This window comes from Pterocles gutturalis, unplaced genomic scaffold (assembly GCF_000699245.1).
Source record: "Pterocles gutturalis isolate BGI_N339 unplaced genomic scaffold, ASM69924v1 scaffold2358, whole genome shotgun sequence".
In the NCBI taxonomy this organism is placed as follows: domain Eukaryota; kingdom Metazoa; phylum Chordata; class Aves; order Pterocliformes; family Pteroclidae; genus Pterocles; species Pterocles gutturalis.
The window spans coordinates 3,509-23,793 of record NW_010120150.1 but is presented as its reverse complement, the minus strand read 5'-3'; the positions used below and the strand labels follow the sequence as shown (position 1 = coordinate 23,793).

At 42.8% G+C, this 20,285-nt stretch overlaps 1 protein-coding gene across 1 annotated transcript; it reads right to left on the bottom strand.

Annotated features, from left to right (window-relative positions):
• Positions 1–1,635: 1,635 nt before the first annotated feature.
• On the bottom strand, positions 1,636–16,846 carry OTOL1 (otolin 1). Its single transcript, XM_010076772.1, is given in 9 exon segments — positions 1,636–2,531; positions 2,652–2,714; positions 3,620–3,709; positions 5,375–5,716; positions 11,247–11,304; positions 11,306–11,441; positions 13,624–13,705; positions 16,379–16,412; positions 16,817–16,846. Coding segments are annotated over 9 exon segments (1,731 nt in total).
• Between the last annotated feature and the right edge of the window lie 3,439 nt (positions 16,847–20,285).

The following is a 20,285-nucleotide window of genomic DNA, read 5'->3' as shown; positions in this document are numbered from 1 at the left end:
AGCAGGAATTCAAAATGATTATTATAGCTTCTTGGTTTTCCTCAATATTTAACAGCTGCCAGAGAATTCACAAACTGAAATCTGCTTCTTTTACATACTTAGTACTCCGGATTTGAACCACATAGGAACTAACTCAGATTAAGCATGACTTTAAGTATCAACTTTGTGACAAAGCCAGTACATGTCACACTTGAATTGCTGATAGTGAAAGAGGGCTGCAAAGCTGATGAGTTGAAGGACCCCTTACATTTCCTGGCTAGATAGGATCAGCCTTTTAAAATTGCCTTGTTTTCATCTTAAAATTTAACAGCAGTTCTCTGGTGTTAATTTTCTCACTGCATAAAAAATGTCTCAGGAATTCTTCATCTTGGTGCCATGTAAAAAGAAGACATTAGAGAGAGTGACATGATTTACGGTGGTATTTAAATATGATATGGAAAGCACGATGGCAATTTAAGCAAGGAAACTCAGAGCAATGGGAATTGCAGCCTAATTCACCCTGTCCACGCTGGGGTCAGACCCAGAATTGATCAAATCACTGGGAAAACGTGACTGCCTTAGAAGACAAGTAAAACCCAGTGCCACTGAAGGCTAATTATGGGACTTGAGTTTTACTTCTCAAAAAGAAGAGCAATTGCAACAATTTTGTGTGCCACAGATAATATGCCAAAGGTGGTGTAAAGACACTACGATGAGAGAAAGTGCATTAATAAGGGAATTTATCCAGTCTGACATCCAGAGATTATTTAATGTCATACTTTTATTTCACAAGATTCAGTTCCATTTTGGTAAACCAGCTTTTTAAAAATGTGACCACACATCCACTGGGACATCACAATGCTCTAGGACTTGTGTGAGTGCCAAAGCCTGTTCCTGGCTGCCACCCCTTTCTCCTCCCCATGGCCAAGAACTGACCCTGCAGCATCAGCTGAATTGTCAGTGGCTCAGAAACGGGGTTTCTGAGTAGCCTAATAAGGTGCATTAAGCATCTCTCAGTTACTTTTGAAATTTTCAGACATATTTTTGCCTAATTACAATATTTCGGGTTTCTTTACACTGATCAAATAGTTCTAACACTTTTTTAGATAAATCTTTATATAATTCACCACTAAGTCTAAAGAACTAGATAATACTGATTCAATGATAACTTTAAATCTTTTCATGTAATTTAAAGAAACCTACTGCTCATGTTCACATCTGATCAAGCTCTACAAATCAAACTCTGCAATCTTTACTAAAACCAATGGTTATCAGTGCTGATTTCCAGAGGAGTTTTGACCATGCAAGGATTGCAGGAGCTGGCCTGAATAAAATTGCAGTTGGACAATAAGTTTCATTACATAATTTGAATAGACTAATTACAAACCTGAAGTCTGTGATGGGAAATCCCCTCTCTGTGCCTATCCTGCTGGTGTTTGGACAATAGTTTCTCTTAGCCATCACTCACCTGCACAAAGGACGTGCCACTTCTTGGGGCTGCTAGTTAAAACTAATCCATGTTTTGCAAATATAAATATTTTTGTTAAAAGATCACGAAACCTAGCAACTAAACCAATATGCTAAACTGATGCTCATTTCTCCTCTCGCAGACAGAAGGAAAGATATGTTTCTCAGTAACATTTTTGCCCTATAAATCTATAGCAGGATCTCAAAAACATCTGGATACAGAAGAAACCCCGTAAAGATGCTGTCATCCTCAGCGCTGACGTAGACCCCATTCCAGTCCCGTGCAACCTCCAGCCACACCTGGTCGCCCGCACTCAGCTTCAGGACAGTCAGGAAGGATGCCTGGTCGATCTCCTGGCCGTAGAGCGTCTCACGGGCTTTGGCCACCTTCCTGTTGCGGGCAACAAGGCTGACGCGGGCTGGACGCCCTCTCACCGTCAGGTGGTAGGCAAAGACGTACGCCCCGGGCACGCTGCAGTTGAATTTCCCAGTGGAAGGGTTGTAATCTTCTTGGTCATTGTATAAGATCTTGTCAAATCTAATGGGGACATTGGGCGGAGGGAAGGGCTTGGACAAGCCGGCGCTGAATGCTGATCGCAGGAGCTTTGCAGTGTCCCCTCGGGCACCCTTCGCCCCACGGGACCCTTTCTTTCCTGGGGCCCCTCGGCCCCCCTTGCTGCCAGCTACCCCCTTGGGCCCAGAAGGTCCTGCCACTCCAGCAGGTCCCAGGTCCCCTTTTTCACCCTTTCTTCCTTGCTCACCCTTTTCTCCCTGTTTTCCATCCACCCCCTGAATACCCTCATCCCCCATTTCCCCTTTGCTCCCTTTTTCTCCCTTTGTCCCCCCTTCCCCTCTCTCCCCCTTCGCACCTCTCCCCCCTGGCTCCCCACAGTACCCCTTCTCCCCTGTGTCCCCCTTTTCCCCTTTGTCACCCTGTTCTCCACCCACTCCTGGCTCTCCAGCATCCCCCCTATCTCCCTTGTCTCCTTTGGTCCCGTTCTCACAAGTGTCCCCTTTGGACCCCTTTTGTCCCTTCAGTCCAGGGAAGCCGTAGTTGCCCTTATTGCCTTTTACTCCAGCTTCACCTAGGAAAAGGGCAAAGTGGGGAGGAAAAATGATTAAAAGTATTGGATTGCTTTGGAGATGGAGGGGCAAAGGGAAAGATCAGTGCAATATTCCTGGCTTTCCCAGCTCATGTTACGTACCTTGCAGTCCAGGTTTGCCTGGATAACCAGGGTTTCCACTTACTCCTCGCTCGCCTTGCTCCCCTTTGCCTCCTAGGACATTTCACCATTAATATACTGTTAGTGACGTTCTGTGCAGCATAGCGATCATTACATAGAAGATGACTGGTACCATTTTGTATTTGTCCCTCACTTCAATAATGGAACAGACACGAGCAATGTGCGTTTTCAAGAAATGCCTTCAGAAACCTCAACTGAATCTCACAGCACCAAGCACCATCACGCAGACAATTGCATCTCATCTGAATGCTGGATTTCTAACTCTAATCACCGCCCTGTTGGGAGGTGGTTGCTGCTGTTTATTGGCAAGATGGAGATGACAGCTCTGCATTTCTCACTCCAGAATTGCCAAAGTCTTGTTCAAGAAGTCAATCAAAGCCTAAGAGACTGCACTGACTGAACTACACAGCACGTTGCTGCTGGCACCCCCGTTATCAGCTTTGCTTTGTGTTTCTCCACGACAGGGTCCTACGCTGGTGTGAGGCAGCAGGACAGAGCTGCTCTGAGCCTGAAATGAAGGGCAGGCTTTCCTTTCAGTTACTACTGATTGCTCTCCATCTTAGCTGAAATCATTTCGCCTGAGATACTTAAATTGAAATCCAGCTTCTACACCTGAATGCAGCTTCCATGGTGTTTTTTTCCTACTTACATCCCTAATCCAAAGCAAACTGAACTCAGTTTTTAAACTCCCTTTCAGAACAAGGAGTTTCTAGTGAGATCTTTATAAGCAGCGGCAGTTCCTATACTGTCTGCACATATGCTACCACCACCTGAGTTATTGTCCCTGCTCTAATGCCAGCTAAATCTCATAGGTGTCAACCCACAGCAGTGTACTCCATTTCCTTTGACAATATTTTTTCCTACAGTTTTGTAGTATTAGGTGAGAATAACAGCATCTGTTTTCAAAAGGAGCAGTTAGTCTGCTTTACCTCTTTCTCCTTTAGAACCTTTTGGACCTTGAGGGCCTGGGGTTCCCGGCAGACCTTGCAGACCAGCATCTCCCTTCTCCCCCTTGGGACCTGTAACATAATAACACCAACAAAATTACCTTAGTAACTCAAAGGTTTAACATTACAAAAAATTTTGCAATAATAGCTAAGCAGCACAGCATCGAGGGATACCAGGGAAGGGAAACCCTGTTCCCATCACCCTGGGAAAAGCTGGCTATTCTATTTGGCATCATACAACCAATGAAAAAAATAGATGTGAGACAGATGGGTTTGGCCTGAGTACCCTGCTGCCCTACATGTTGCAGACACTGCAGCTGAAACCCTACAGCGGGGCGAAAGGCGAGGGGTGGTAGGAGCAATACCACACTGCTGCTGCTGGGATTAGCGGAGTGCATGCTCACAGGTTCCCTGGTCAGGCACGCACTTCCCCAGACTTTGCCTTTCAGCTACTGCAATACCCAAATCTTACAGTTTATCATTTCACTCTTGGCTGTAGTTAAGAAGAACTTTTTAAAACCAACTTTCAGCTGGCTCAGAGCCACAGGAGCTCAGACATCCATAAAACATCAGAAGTAATCTGTCTTTAATATTTGAGTGCATCTAAGGAGCTCCCATAGATTCATAACTGCCCCTCTCCTTAAAAATAATTAAGTTTGCAAATATAAAAGTGGAACCTGGCATACAGCTCTGTGGCGCATAAGCGATGGGCTGAAAGGCATGCAAGCTGTCTTCAATCCCTTTTTTACTTTTTCATCCACTTAGGAATCTAGAGACTCCTGGTGCACACCTGGGAGCAGACGATGGCAGCTTCAATCATCACAACACAACCCATTTGACACGAGAACTTTTCCATCAACACTTAAAGAGATGAAGGAGTAGAAACTCCCTCTGCAGCCACTATAATTTCCATTAACCAGTCCTTTCCAAGCTATGGGAAGTGAAAATCCCTTGAGTACATTGTATTAAAAGAAAATTGTTTCATGATTTTACCACCTTTCCTTAGATGAATAGTTTCCATCTCCAATATTAGTGCTATTAAAGTGAACATTTGCAGACATGCACTATTCATAGCAGTATTAGAATTAGGGGCTCTATAGATATGTATTTCAGCCGTAGAAAAAAAGAGACAAAGTATGTCTTATAAAATATTTAGGTATGCTACACGGAACTGCCTTTTGTGAGAGCAAATCATTCTTTTAAAATTTGAACTTAAAATTATTTTTGTATTTAACTTCCTGTTTTCCAAGGGAAGGAAAAAAAAAAAAACAGGAAAAGAGGCTTTTTTCACAAAACTTCAGCAAAGATACAGAACTGCTTGCAGGTAGTTTTGAGGGTCATAAAACCACAGCTGAAGTGAATGTGAAAGTAAATCTCTGTCTCCCAGGGGATCAGACACAGGGACAGAGAATCGAAGAGCATGGCCATGTGGAGCACCCGCCAGCAGCAGCATGGTATGGGACCAGCTCTGCATGTGCTCCCACATCAGCGTGGTCCTCAAAGTGAGTGCCGTGGGGAGAAAGTTCCTTTTGGGGCTTTCCCACTCATATTGGTGTTTTATAACTTCTGGGATGTGGTTAGCATGCACTTTTTTTGCCCCGGCTTTACACCAGGCGTAATCACACTTGGCATTTGCTGCACAAGTTCTGCCAACTCATTTCTTGAAGGAAAAGCAGGAGACTCCATGATACAGTTTATGCACTTTAGCTGAGAGCGGCGAGACAGGCATCACCATACCTGGGGGTCCCTGCTCCCCCGGCTGCCCCCGGGACCCCGCAGCAGGTGGGCAGCAGTCACAGCAGTTGAAGAAGAAATCAGCCGTGTCGAGTGTGTAGTTGTCGTAGGGGAAGAGTGTTGTGGTCCCTCGGGCTGCGGGGGTCGGGCTGGGTAACTCGGCTCTGCCCGGTGCTGCTGGGAGTGGGGTGAGGGGGGAGTGGGAGGCACCGCTGCCCACCAGCTGCAAGGGCTTTGTCTTCGTGTACTTCACAGCTGGGGTCACCTTCACTCCCGCGTGCACGGTGGCAAAAACCAGCATCACAAACGCTGAGACGAGCCTCAGTGAGCTCCACATGTTGGCAGCTGTAGTGAAAGATGAACGCAATAATAAATCACTGCACAACATCCTTTCCATTTGCACGTTCCCCACAAAGCCAGAAGACTTACATGAGCAGTGTCCTTAACCTGAAGGACTATGTTACAAAGCCTCATTTTTTTCTGGGGAAAGTAAAGCAAAGTTAGCAAAACCTCTTGCCTGCTCACCCCCATTGACCATCACCCTACAGAGCACTTGCGGTCTGTCTGCTCCTATTCCCTGGGGTTGGAAGTGGTCCCATGGGTATCAATGGAAGTTCAAGGGGCTGACTGAGAGATACAAGATTAGGAATAATTAAATCATTTCAGAGTCCAACACAACTGCACATTAGAAAAAACTTTGCTCTAAAAGAATAAAGGGAAACAAAATGAAACGTCAAGTATTCTAAAATTTTTATGTCAGTTTTTTCTTTGTTACTGACGGATTTTCTGGACTTGTATATTGTTTCTGTGTAAACTTTCAGGTCCATTCTTCTTTATTTTTAAAGTCTTGGTTTAGCTGAACCAGGAAGAAAGGACAGAGTAAGAAGCACACATTTTTTCCTATAGGACAGATGATGCCTCTCAGATGACCTGTCATATAAAGCATCTTTGTTTCTTTTTTAAACCAGTGTACTGACCTGTAAATACAAATGGAACAGACTCCCTTTCTTGCTGAACCTGTAACCTTACCTTCCTTAGCATCTAAGGAACTTCATTACATGAAAAAGTCACTGGGAGAAATGTTGACTAACCTTGCCATCCAGAGGACAAAAAGAAGTCTGACCCAAAGTCAGGTATCTGGGGGCTGGACTATAACCTTTCCATCTTCAAGAACTCAGTTTTAGAGGAAAGGGTCATGATTTTTTCCATTTTCACATAAGAACAAGTCATTTAATGGAAAATTTATTATCCCCACAAAATCCCCAATGACCACTGTTGCCCACTGCTGCCATTCAACCCATTCTTTACCATCAGCTCCAGCAAGGGATAAATTATCCCTTCTCCGTGCATCTGTCACATTACGACAGCACATTGGGCACTGATTTTTGTCACAGTCTCGTATTTGCTCTCAACCAGTGCCTGCCAACCTTACCATGAAGAGTTTAACCCTGGGACAGCTGGCACAGGAGGGCAGCACTCAGCACAGGCAGGCAGAGAGGAGCCAGACCTTCCAGCCAGCACCAGGGAAGCAGTCACAGTCACAGAGAAGGAGGGTCATCTGCTGTCTAGGAAGAGAAAAAAAAGGGATAAATTCTCCTTTTGAAGAATGTACTCACACAGGAGTGTTTTGCCACTACTGGAGATAACTAAATAAATCCATAACTTCCACACAATGAAAGCCAGTAGCAGAAGGAAATTGCAGCTTTAGACACCTAATAACTTTACAGGGAAATGATAACTCGGTTTTCAAATCAAAACCACTTCTATGTTTTACTGTCACAAGCAACTTCTGCAATAAGTTCTAAAACCAGGCACTCTCCAGTTACACAGCCAGACTGATGGATTGCCATCAAATATGGGAAAAACATAATTAATAAAAAAATTATACCTTAACAGTCTGTTTAGAAAATAAATTGCTCAGAGCAAGGAACTGTTAAATAGATTTTCATTATAATGGGCAAGACAGTTCCTAAAATAATTATTCTTAATACATAAACACATTTTAACAAAAATGAAATTTTGGACTTTTTCATTACACTAGCTCACCACCACTGATTCTAAAATCATTCATTTGAATCCCCCAGTTAGGAAAGATTATTATTCACAGTGGACACAAAATACGAAGAATTAAACTTTGCCACAGTGATATCGCATTCAGTGCATCCATATTTAATTGGATCTAAATATCCATTAATTGTTAGCATGTGTCCCACAATAACATCATAATAACACAGTTGTTCTTCGGTTTGGTCCCTAAAATTACAGTATTTAGATATTCCAGTTCACAACAGGTATTTAACCCCAATGTCCCAGCTTTAAATATCAAGGAGATGGTTGCACTTTCTGTTATTTAATTATTTTAAATTCTTCTGTAGGCAAGGAAAAACACTAGTCCCCATGCAGCTATACATTCATTACAGACAGTAATTTTTCCTGAGACAAATTATATTGCCACTATGTCTTAAATTCTTTGATTCATTGTAAATACCCTGCCCAAACACTAAACAACCAGTGCGTGCTATCTCCTACCTTACAAATGGTCCTGCTCCCAGGACAACCCCCACTCAATGGCACTTTGAAAAAGACAATCTTATTTTCAGAGAGAATCTGTTTTATTTCTGTAACAGCTGCTCCCGTGGCCAATGAGAGCCTGCACGGTGCAGGGAGAAGGGGGGATTGGCAAAGTCCCCTGAAAGGAGCAAGGTGACATTGAAATTTGAGGAAATTCAAATGCTTTCCCCCAGCTGGGATGCTACTCTTCACGTGGGACTTTTTTTGGCTCTTCCCCCAACACTAGTTTTCCAGGCTTTAGGGATGCTCCTCTTGCAAAGAGCAGCATCGTGTTTTGGTACTACCAGACTCAGCGTGAATTGGTCCGTTTGCTTCAGCAGGGTCCAGGTTTCTCTCTCAGTATTCAGCGTGCAGAGTTTGGCACCACACTCCCCTCCTTGCAGTGGGAGTTTAGAAGGGGTAAAAGAGAAATCACAGAAATAGCTGTATGAGCGCACGTGTCTGCATGGAAATGCACCAAAAGGGCAATTCAGCCTCAAATCCGGGCTGTCTCAGGTAAATGCAGAGATGGAGCAAGCAAATATTTTCTTCTCACTCTGCCTCCAGTGCAGAGCAAAGTACCTGCAGGAGGCTGTGCTGCACAGCAGAGCGGCAGAACACAACCCCGCTGGGAAAAGGGACAAATCCACCCTGGGAGGGTTGCTACAACATTGTTCTTATTGGAACCGATAACCCCTCCAGATTTCATAGGCTAATTGATTTTCTTCGCTCTTTCCCAGCAATCACAGTACTCGTTTCCTTCCCCAGTGACCTTAAAATGGGCCAGCGTTTATTCTTAGATTTCCCAGCCCAATTCAGAGTGCAGTACGAAACTCAGGAATGCGAGGCTACCTTTCATTGCCTTGTCTTGGTGAAATATGAGCAAGGAAACCATCTCATTCAATCAGTCTGAATTTACAACATACCAGTATGCTCAAAGCTCAGCTGCTGGACAAGAAAGGCTGCTTGTTTCAGGTGAGCTGGAGAATACAATCAATTCTCCTTTAATGTAAGTGGAGAGAATTATAATCCTCCATGATTTATTTGCGACCACCCTTTCCAGCACAATAGTCTACAGCTTTCAGCAATAACAAGTTGATTACGGAAAGTCTGTTACTAAGCATTTCAGGCTAGATTGATTCACCAGCTTTTCAGGGTATTCCAAAGGAATCCATTCAGAGTTTTGCAGTAAGATACTCTAACCCCGTGTAGAACATGGGCTTGTTGCAGCTCCTGGAATGGAACCTGCTGCAGCACTCACTGATGTGCATTCATATTGCTGAAAACAGAGCTGAGTCCTGAATTCAAACAGTCCTTTTTTAAAAATTTACAACTCTTTTCAATACTGTAATTGGACTCAATGTTTTAAACTGAAGTTAAAAATACCTGTGTCTTCAGCAGTTATATTTCTGACAAGATCATGGACACATCAAAGGAAGATAAAAGGCAATCAAATCAGTTATAATAAAATCCTTATTTTGGTCTTAACTCAGGACTTTTCATTAGCAACAGAAGTTATTCAACAGGGGAATATTAACCATTTTTAACCAAGATGATTACTGCATTTTACAGTGTTGCCTACATATTCACCAAAGTTACTCTTTCACAGACTTCAATTTAATGCCATATTTGCTGCACACTAAAGTTAAAGCAAGAAACACAGCTTTAGTCCTGGGTTAGTGTATTTTCCTGAATAGCTTGAACAGTAGCAGTCTGGAATAGTATTATTAGATTATGCAACAACCGCAGGTTTTTAAATTATACCGTGCTTATTGAGTTACTGAAGCAGTTTGGAAAACTAATGGGTTGAAAGTGTAAATTAAGATTTAGCACTAGATTAATCACTTTGTTTATTCAGGGGATCTGGATCTACATTTTACTGCTATAAGTGATGCATGTGGGCCATTAAAGTTTCTTCAAAGTACATTTCATACACACTCCTAGCCTTGCACATTTGCAGATAACTGTTTTTGACTGAGATTTGCAAAGCTAAGTAAAAACAAAGCTGTGTCCATGCTACCAATTTGTACTGGCACATCCACCAGGCCTGGATAGGAAAGGCTGTGATCTTCTCACAAGTGCTGGGTCACTAAAAACCCTTCTGGGGTTTGGCAAAAGCAAACACATGAAAGCCAGTGCATCATGAAGGAAGCTTTAACCAACATAAAGCAATTCCCCAAGGAAGCAGCATCCGTGCAACACTAATCCTTGCTCCCCATCATTATCAGAGATGGGGAGGAAAGGAACGACTTAACCAGAGACCCTCACCGCTCCCCTCCTCTGCAGCCTGAAGTTCCTCCTGGGACACAGCGGGGTCCTGAACATCGATGTGGCCACAACAACCTTGTCCTTGCAGGATCTTCCCCCTGCCTGCCATTCCAAAACACAGAGGGACACGGCAAACTGTGTAAATGTATTTTGTATTAAATTAATGGAGTATTTCTTAAATGAGATCAGCAAAGGAGATTAAAAAAGCACCTCCCAGAGGGTTCCACTTCCAATTGTTTGCAAACGAAAATTTAGACCTGCAGATACAAGGTAGACTGATAAACTAAAAAAATCTGGCTTGGAAACATAATAAAGGAGGAAACAGTGAAAACCGAAGTAGCATAGAAAATAAGCCAGGTTTGTAATAATAGGTAATTTAAAATCTTAATGCTCAAGTATCCAGAAGGCAAACTGGAAAAAATAACATTCATATAGAATAGGAAGTGGGTAAAAATGGAACTAAATTACACTCAAGCTGGGTAAAAAGTGTTGAAAGGGAATTAACATTTCTGTGTGAAAAAACAATTAACACTTCTCACAAGATTTCCCACAACAATCCAGCAGACCTCCTGGAAGAGGTCCTCCTCTTCTCCACAATAATTTTATTTTCTGTAAAAACTAAATGTATTCTGTTTTCCTTTATTCATTATCATGAAACAATTGAGCTAAACAGAAAATAGACTGAAAAGAAAATTTTCTTCTATGCTGCTAATTAGGTCAGAGAATATTTCCATATAAGACAGTACAATAGATAAATCAATCAAGTCAAGATACAAGCTTTTTTCTCCTCTCTTACTTACTCAGTATGCCATAGCCTCCTGAATGTCGCTTAGAGGCAGCACTAAATGGACAGCAAGCATTCTCCCTTGCTGGGTGAAGAAAAAAAAAAACAAAAAACAAAAAAAAAACCACCACACCGAAGGCTGCTTTTCTTTTTTTTTCTTTTTTTTCCAAGACCCACTGGAAGAGCTACAATTTCATTTTCTTCACCATTTTCCTTCTGTCCTTTCTCTTTTTCCACCTGGAAATCCAGCCAGTCCATGTTTTCCAGGCTGACCCCTTTTTCTAAGGACTTCAGGGTCTCCTTTGGGCCCCATCAATCCTCAGGCACCAGGTGACTCCATGTGTCCCTTCCAGCCCTTCCCACACACTTCTCTTCTGGTCACCTCTCAGTCCTGTGTCACCTGTTGGACCCCATTGTCCCTTGTAGCCTGCAGTTCCTAGAGGTCTTCTAGGACCACGCTGTCCCCTCCTGGAAGGAAGTCCTGTTTCACCAGAGACCCTGATCACTCTTTTCTCCTTTCGGTCCTCACTGTCCAGGTCCTTCTGGGAATCCTTCTATTCCTCTCTTCCCAATGTATCCTTGTTTATCCACAAAAGGGAAAAAAATGGTTAAATTCCCTTTCCTAAGAGCAACACGTCAAAATAAACAGAATACAGTTCTGCAGGAGAACCTTCACTGGTCATCAAATTAAATTTTCACCTAAATAAAGTCATTTTTTTCTATGCAACACGTGACTACTGAGAAGTAAGCTGTAAGTGGTGTAAAAATACCGCAACAAAGCAACCAGTATACTAAAAGATTTTCTGTCTGGGGATGCTTCTCTTCAGACACCATGGAGAACAGCCCACTCTGGGGACACTGCAGCCATCCTGGAAGGTGGGGGGTCATGTGTGGTGTGTCCACGTGCGCAGCACTTGGGATGCTAGCTTGCATCTTACTGCAAAAGAAAGAATTATAAACTAAATGCTTGAGAGAATTAAAACCTGAAAGTGAAAAAAAAAAAAATTTGGATTTTGCTTCTACAGTTGTGCTGTTTTCAGATTAAAATTTTGCAGGGCTTTCATTCATGATGAGAACTTTGAATACAGTGTGGTGTAAAGATTAAACAAGTCATTTACACAGAAAAAAAGGAGCTACTGCTCAGGTAGGATTTAAAAAAAAATACTGCCGTGGGGATTTTCACTGGATGCAAAGGAATAAAATAACCTCCCTGTAAAATCAGTATCATTGCACTTAGTGTTATTAAGATTCAGATATCAAGGGGAAAATAAGATGAGAAAAAAACCTGCACCAGTCTATGCCAGTATATCCCACAAACCCTATGCCATATGTTGGTTTAAATTTCCTAAGTCTGAGGGATGGCAGCGAGACCTAAACCGAGATTTATTGCGCTTTAAAGTATAATGGCTAGAAGAATCCAAAAGCTACTGTTTCACATAAATAAGCATTTAGGGAGTTATTTAAAAACTATAAGAACTTCATAATACCTATTACATTCTATTGAGTCAATCACTCTAAAACTCCCTAAATGCATATTTTAAAAAACAGTAACGTAGTTCTTTATGGGAGAGACCAGAATTACAGCACACGAGTTGCTGTAGTTCGTCAGGCTGAACTCCTACCCCGGTGCTGATTTTTGAAGCCCTTTTGGGATATAAAATGGCTCTGCAAATAAATGCACTCCCCCATGGATCATACTGCTGAGGCGGGGAGCAGAATGCGGCCCTGCTCCAAGTCCTGCTCCGAGGCACGGATCTCCTTTGTCAGGACCTACAGATGCCTCTGGTCTTGACTAAGAAACACATCCATTGTGCTCGGCTAGAAACTCTAGACGGCCAAAGGTAAAAAGTGATAAAATTACCTGGCTCCCCTTTTTCACCCCAGTCTCCTTTTGTGTGTTGGACTCAGGGATGTCACGCAAACCCAGCTTCTCTGCTGTACTGCTGTTTTCCTCCAGTGTGTTTAAGAAACAAAATAGTCCTCAATAGCCTCGCGTTTGCTAACAGCAAGCGGTGGGATTGTTCTCCTTGTCTTCAGTACCATCTTTCAGGGAGGATGATATTTGCTGAGGAGGGTCTGAAATGCCAGGCTGGTTAGTGATAGAGGCTTGTCCCTTTAGAGTGAGGGTCGTCACCCCTCCGCCGGCTGCATGCTGCGGCCGAGGATGTCAAAGCAGCCCAGGACCCCCCGGGGACCACTTTGGTGGAATGTGTTCCCAGCCTGGGTCAGCAGGGACAGCGGGTGCCCACAGCAGGTCCCCTGCTCCTGGTCCCCGTCCCCCACTGCTGCTGGTATCAAGGGGAGATGGCTGAATGCACCATTGGCAAGAGCTTTCCTTGCAAAATTATTACTTCTAAAAGACACAGAGAAGTAGAGATATGCAGTCATAACCTACCCCTGAAAGAGGGGATATTAGGAAGAAATGCTTTCCTGTGAGGCTGGTGAGGCACTAGCCCAGGCTGCCCAGAGAAGCTGTGGATGCCCCATCCCTGGAGGTGTTCAAGGCCAGGCTGGATGAGGCTTTGAGCAACCTGGGCTAGTGGGAGGGGACCCTGCCCATGGCAACGGGGTTGGAAGTCGATGATCTTGAAGGTCCTTTCCAACCCAAACCATTCCCTGATTCTATGATTCTATAATGCAGTGCAAGTACCTCACCTGAAGAATCTCTACCAATGGAGAAACTTCTTTCCCATCCACAAATACGGACATTGTTGTAGTCACAGAAGCAGATGCTAAAACAAAGAAAAAAAAACATATATTATACAGTCCTTAAAAAAGAACAGAGAGATCTCCACTGCGGCTATTTGCAGGACACATAGAGCAACAGCTGCTTTAGTGCAGCTTCCTGGAAATTATATTTCTTGGTTGTAGTCTCCTTTTTCATGGTTTGATATATGAAACCCATGAGATAGACCCAGTACCTACTACCTATGAGGTAATGTGTTGCCTTTTTGTTCCTTCATGAGAAAATTCTGCAGCTTAAAGCCGGCACTCGACACTTCATGATGTATATCCCAGTATTTAATTTTTCTGAGATCAAAATAACCCCAAAGGAAGTACCTCATGCCTACAGCATATTACAAACCAGCAGTTTTATGTATCCATATTTATAATTGCTTAAGTTTAAATAGATACCTAACTGATTCAAAGCATTTATTTCTCTCAGGCTAAATATTTGCCTGTGAATAATCTGGTAGAAATCTCAGTGACCTCTATCAACAATCATGAGCTGTAATTTACCTTTTTAAGCTACTCACACTGTGGAGTATAAAATTGTATTTTGGATAATACCATGGCAAGGAGATGAACTGTCAGAGTGATTTTCTATGAACATCCAACTTTAACTGGATTTTATGAGCAACTTAAAGAGGCAAGGGCCCTTTCTGGCTTCTGGTGAGTGCAATTCAGAAACCAAAGTGCATTTATGGAATCCAAGTGAGAAGGAAAGAGGATCAGTATGTTGGAAACAGCACACATGGAGAAAGATGCACTGGAGGAGTCCTCAGGCTGCTTGGTCCACCCTAAGCACAGGAGTTTCTACATCCAAGCACTGCAGCGCGGGTGGGTTTACAGATATCTATACACAGACACATATATATATATATATGCACATACCTATAAATGGGAGGATTTCTAGGAAATTTTCCTATTGCATATTGTTGAACTCAAAGAATAAAAGTGTATCATAAAGTATTATATTGCCTCTAATTTTTTGCACCCTTGGTTGTACCACCTCATTTGCCTGCTGTCTCGCTCATCCCACATATCTGCATTCCCCAAAGTTTTTAGGGGTACGTCCCATTGTGCCAAAGCCTTCTCCTTCCAGCACACACCCCTTTGTCACCCTCACTCTGATGCCAGACTCGGCAGCTGTACCGATGAGGCACAGGCGTTCATATTTGGGGCTCTTTCAGGAAACAGGCCATTTCTCACTTTTTCTTTGCACAGACCCTACAATCCCATAGAGGCCAAATACCTAAAGTTCAAAACTTGGTCAAAAATTTTGAGACACCATTGTTTAAAAATTCATACTCTAATATTAAAAAAAAAAATTACTTTTTTTTACAAATCAAGAAAAATTTGGCCATACTGCTGCTATTGTACTTGGATCAGGTGCAATTATTCTCACATGTCCAAAGTTCCCATTACTTTCCCCAGAAAAATAGAACTTACTCAGCCTGCTGACATGTTTTAGGATGTTTTTTTATTATTAGAACAGGCAACATTTACCAAAGGCATATCGTAGGATCACTAACACGGAGGACGCCTATTAATCAGCAAAGGGCAGGTGTTGTTTTCTGAGAACCTTTCTGCCAGCACTGTGGATTAAGCCAAATATTATCAGTTTTCATCTAATTACTTCACAGAGGGTCTCTCTAGCTCTACACACCTGCCACTTTCCCTTCTGAAAGACAGAATTTAATTAAAATTAGGAGCTTATGCCTACGCACCTTCTTTTTTAAAAAGGAGATGTATTATCAAGAAGCAAGTCAGGCATCAATACTGCCAACCCTCGTAGTTTTGCCAAGAGACTTAGGATATTTCGTACTCTCAAAGCTTAATCTCTTAAAGCCCTGTGATTGCAGAAAATTGCATCTTTTATTTTAAAAAGTCAGTTCTGAGCCTTGTGTTTAAAAGGCTCAGACTCTAGGAAGTAAACGACAATAATCCCAAATGTAATTATACTTAAACTTTTCCAGTCTCATAAATTGAGAAGAAATTACTCACAGCTTGTAATATTTAAGGGACATCAACCTGGTAACTACAACCATTTTTACACAAAGAAATAACAAGTGTTTTTCTGATTTCTGAGTCAGATTGTGCCCTTGCCAGTATTAAGATGTATACACACGAATAGCAGCAACCAAAATACCAGGATACTGGACTCAGTGACAGACTCAGCCCTGTCCAAGTCCTCAGCTATGCTACTGGGCTTTTAATTATTGTAGGTTTTAAACATAGTCTAAGTTCTAGCTGCACCTGCCCAAGAGATGGCAATGTCTCACTGTCGGACAGAGCTTGTCCAAGGCAAAGTGCTTTGCATTAGCAAAAGCTTTTGTCCTGAACTTATTGTTCCATAATAAACACTGCAACTATCATCTATTTTAATACTGAGAAATCCAGTCAGCCTAAAACTACCCAAGTTAATAACCATCTTACGAGACAAAGGGCTTACAGATCTCCACAAAAGCAAATTTTATTCAGCTGGGAATCTTGTCCTGCTCCTCTGTGGCACAATGCTGACACACAGTGATGCTGACTCCTTTGCAGGTAGTTTTACATCGGGAGGTGTTGCAACACCCCTCGGAAATAAGGAAATGGAATTATCTACTTCCCTTTAACCCAAATTCTTCTTTGCTCTGGCAAATATATGTTTTGTAATAAAGCAAGGTTACAGCACTTACAGTCACAGTGTTTTAAGGAGTCACATGCTGCAACCTTAAAATCACAACAGGAAGCAAAAAAATCTGGGAACAAAATTGTCTGCATGTGTGCTGAACTCAAAACTTGTGAGGAGTTCATAGTATTTACACAATTAAAAAGCAGCAGGGAAGGAGATAATTGTTTTTTCTGACATGCAAACTAGATGCAAGGGACTTTGGATCAACACTAAAGTCAGAGAAAAGACTCCCACTGATTTCTTTGGAACAGACACCTAATGCCCATGCAAGGTGAAAATTAACCATCCTAGAAACACAGCTCCCCAATTACCAACAGGTGAGAGGCAGCATGAGAAGAAAACGTGGCTTGGGGCTCATTTCACACCTCACTCAGCATGCTGAGCTGCAGAGGCAGTGAGATGCACATCGAGTCTGCATCTCCCAACAAGCGGAACTCCCTACAGTCTCCTGTACGGTGACCACTGTCGCCATCGTGGAACTGGAAGAGCATCTTCTGGCTCTACCATGGCTCTGCTACGGCACTTCCATAAGCGAGTGTATCTCATGTGTATAATGTATATTATATGTATAATATATAATAGTACTAAATTATAATTATAACTTACCAATAGCCTCTAGAGCAAAATGGAATTTTTGAACACTAAGTATATATAATTAATAGATAAAACATGAAAAATCAGGTATCTGTGAGACTGATGCTTTTCAAACTTGATTCCATTGAGAGCAGTAATAAAGGCTGAACCTCTACGATCCAAGTATATAGGGGAAAACAAACAAAAAAAAAAACCACACCCACCTGTTGGTAAGAACTGCTCATTTTAAGAAAATTTCCCATGGCAAACTGGTACCAGAATGAGCAGGATTAATTACAAGGCTGGCTGTACTCACGCAGCATTGTGAAAGAGCATGAGGAGATGAAACAGATAGTGGATGGAACCGGGTGTTTTTAAAATGAAGGTGAAAGCCTTCTCCAGCAGCTGGGTGCAGCCCTGAGCAGCTGCAAAAACTGGCTGGTACCGCCGTACAATGGGTGATTCCTTCCAGACCACCACAAAACACAGCCATCTTCTCTAGAGGGAAAATTTAAACTCCGAAAGCAACTTCATTTTTCTCTAAAACACTTAGGAAGCAGGTACAGGAGCAAACCACACATTCGCTGTCACAGCCACATGTTGCTGCCTACCCACTGGACCAAGTCATCCCACAGATGTGGGAAGAGGAATGGCTTGTGTCTTGGAGGTATGAGCATCCCTGGTGGAAACTTACAGCAGCTTTGCCTATCAGAAATCAAGATCTCATAGATGAGCCACTCTGATAAGAAGAAAAAAAAAGAATTCTGCAATAACTAGGCAATACTGATTTGATTTCCATTCATTCCTCCTCCTGTTTTGTCTTTATGATTATTCAAACAAACAAGCTTTGCTGCAAGTAGGTATGTCAACGAAACAATAAATTTTCCAGTAACACTTAGAGAAAGAGGTATTTTTAATCCATCAGCACAAATATTCATACCTGATATCTGAGTGAGGATGTGAGTATGGACGTGATCTTCTATAGGTCAATAACAAAATTACAATTATAACCAGAGCTCACAAGCTTGCTTACACAGACCATTAAACTGGCTGTAGCAATTTAATATTGTCAAACGGGCACATCAAGAGCAAAGAGCGATGTGAAGATCTGACTCATGCAGGATAATAGATCTCGCCCAGCCCCTGTACACAAAGTTGATTAATCCTTTACCTTCTAATTACTTGTCGTACCTGATGTCAGAATGCCACCCAGCCCCTCCTCTAGCTGGGGTACAGGCAGAGCTACCCCAACTGGAATCTACCCAGAACACCAGTTACTATTGATATTTACGAAGACAAGGCTGCTTATAAATAATCACAAATCTACTGTATGCTATGGAAAAGCAGCTTCCCCTGCAACATAACTTGTCACACCAGACCATGGATCTTACCTCACACAAAATTCCAAAAGAAATTGCCCCATGAGGCAGGATCAGACCTGACCACCGCTGCTACCACCACCCCACCAGCCAGCATCCACAGGCTTCCCCGCCTTCCAGGCACCTTTGCACTAACACCAATTCCCAAAACAGAAGCTATAGAGGGAACCAAGCACAGAGATAATCACCCAGAAATGGTTCTCACACACACCTCCCAGAGGTGATTGCTTTATCCAGTCTGCCCTCTAATTACATAAAAGGTTGTTCTCTGATTTGTCAGGCTGACTTTAAATGTAGTTTTGTCAGATCCATCTGTGACTTTCAACAGGACCACAAAAGAAGAGTAACACGAAATCAGGACAATAATCAAAGGTTTAGTCAGAGCACCACCTCTGCCCAGCACCCCAGACAAGGGATGCTTTACTGGAATATTCTGCAAACTCAGACAAACCAAGGCTTATGCTCACTCTGGAAGTCTCCTTTCCATTAATCAACCTGACTAGCTAGACAAGATCTGAAAAAATACATCCAGATATCTCACTCTTGCAAAAAAAAATTTAAAAAAAAAATGTTTGGGCCTGTTGTTTTGTTAGGTTTGCAGGAACATCCTGAAGTCTGCTCAGGTAAGCAGGCCTGCAGAGGACCCTGCAGTTATTCTGCTCCTTTGCTTAAAGTTAAAAAATACTTATCCAAAATAAGAATACATGACAGAAAGTGAAATTTCAGACCTTGCCTGCTGGACAGAAGATCTACCATCTGCAGAAGACAGGCACAGACTACGTAGTGAATAAAAGCATCACCACGGCACTTTGACGTAACTCAGTAAATATCTGACATTCAAAGCTTGCAAATACCCAATGCACCCATTGACTATGACACAAATGCAGACATCTAACTAATTAGGGTCTTTATTTTTAGAACATGCATCCTTTGCTGCCCTCCAAGAGTTGCCTTACTCCCTAACAAGCAGCCTCACAGTCCAGTGGTTTACCTTCCAAGATGGATGTAGCCTGCTTGTGAAATAACCAGCAGAAAAGGGGCAGGGGCACTGCAGAAACCTCCACACACCAGCAGGAGCCAGCCTGCAGCAACAGCAATGCAGCAGTAATGTGCAGCACTGGGCTCTGCTTGCAGAATGGTGCTCCCTGGCAAGAAAGCAACTGCTACAGAACTCACCTAACCTCCTGGCCAAATTCACCATCCATGTGTTGAATCCAAGTTCCGTGGGCAAAGCTGCAGGAGCTAGCAGAAGGAAATAGGATGGAAATGTACCCGGACAGTGAAGCCTGCCCTGGTGTGCAATCCAGCCACCCACTGACCCAAGCTGCAAAGAAAACTTGCCCGTTGGCAAGTATTTCCACAGCAGGGTGTGACAGAGCCTAAAGACTCATGAAATATTCAGACTAGTTTTGACTTTATAAATGCTATGTTAGCTGGCAGGTAAGTGATTTTATTCCTGTCTCAAGGGGGAAATCTTCTGGATGTTTCCTGCAGGAGTGGAAGCCAGTGGTGAAATCCCCAGTAATAATTCACACAAATCTCCAGTGGTGAAACAAGGAAGGGAGCAGATCCTCCAGAGCATCAGTCGCTGGGGAGACAAGGAAACAAACTGCCTTATTTTTATATACTTCATACAAGTCACAACTTTGCTATGAGTTTTACCACAAGAAGCACAAGATTTTGAGGAAGCCTAAGACTTTGAGAAGCCTGAGGTTCAAGCAGGTTTGGAGCGAGGGGATGGTAACCCCAAAGAAAGTGGTGGCTAGGCCTGGCTTATCAGTGCTACTCATCCTTTATTGTATAGGCCTGTTTTTAAGGCACTGGGAAGGTTTTTGGCTCCTTTGCTCAGGGCAGAAGGGCCTCCGCAGCCCTAGGGCCATCCTGCAGCAGGGGCTGTGCTGATAAATGCGAGGGATGAGGGCCAGCAGGATGCTTAGCCCAGCCAAGCAAACTGCTCCC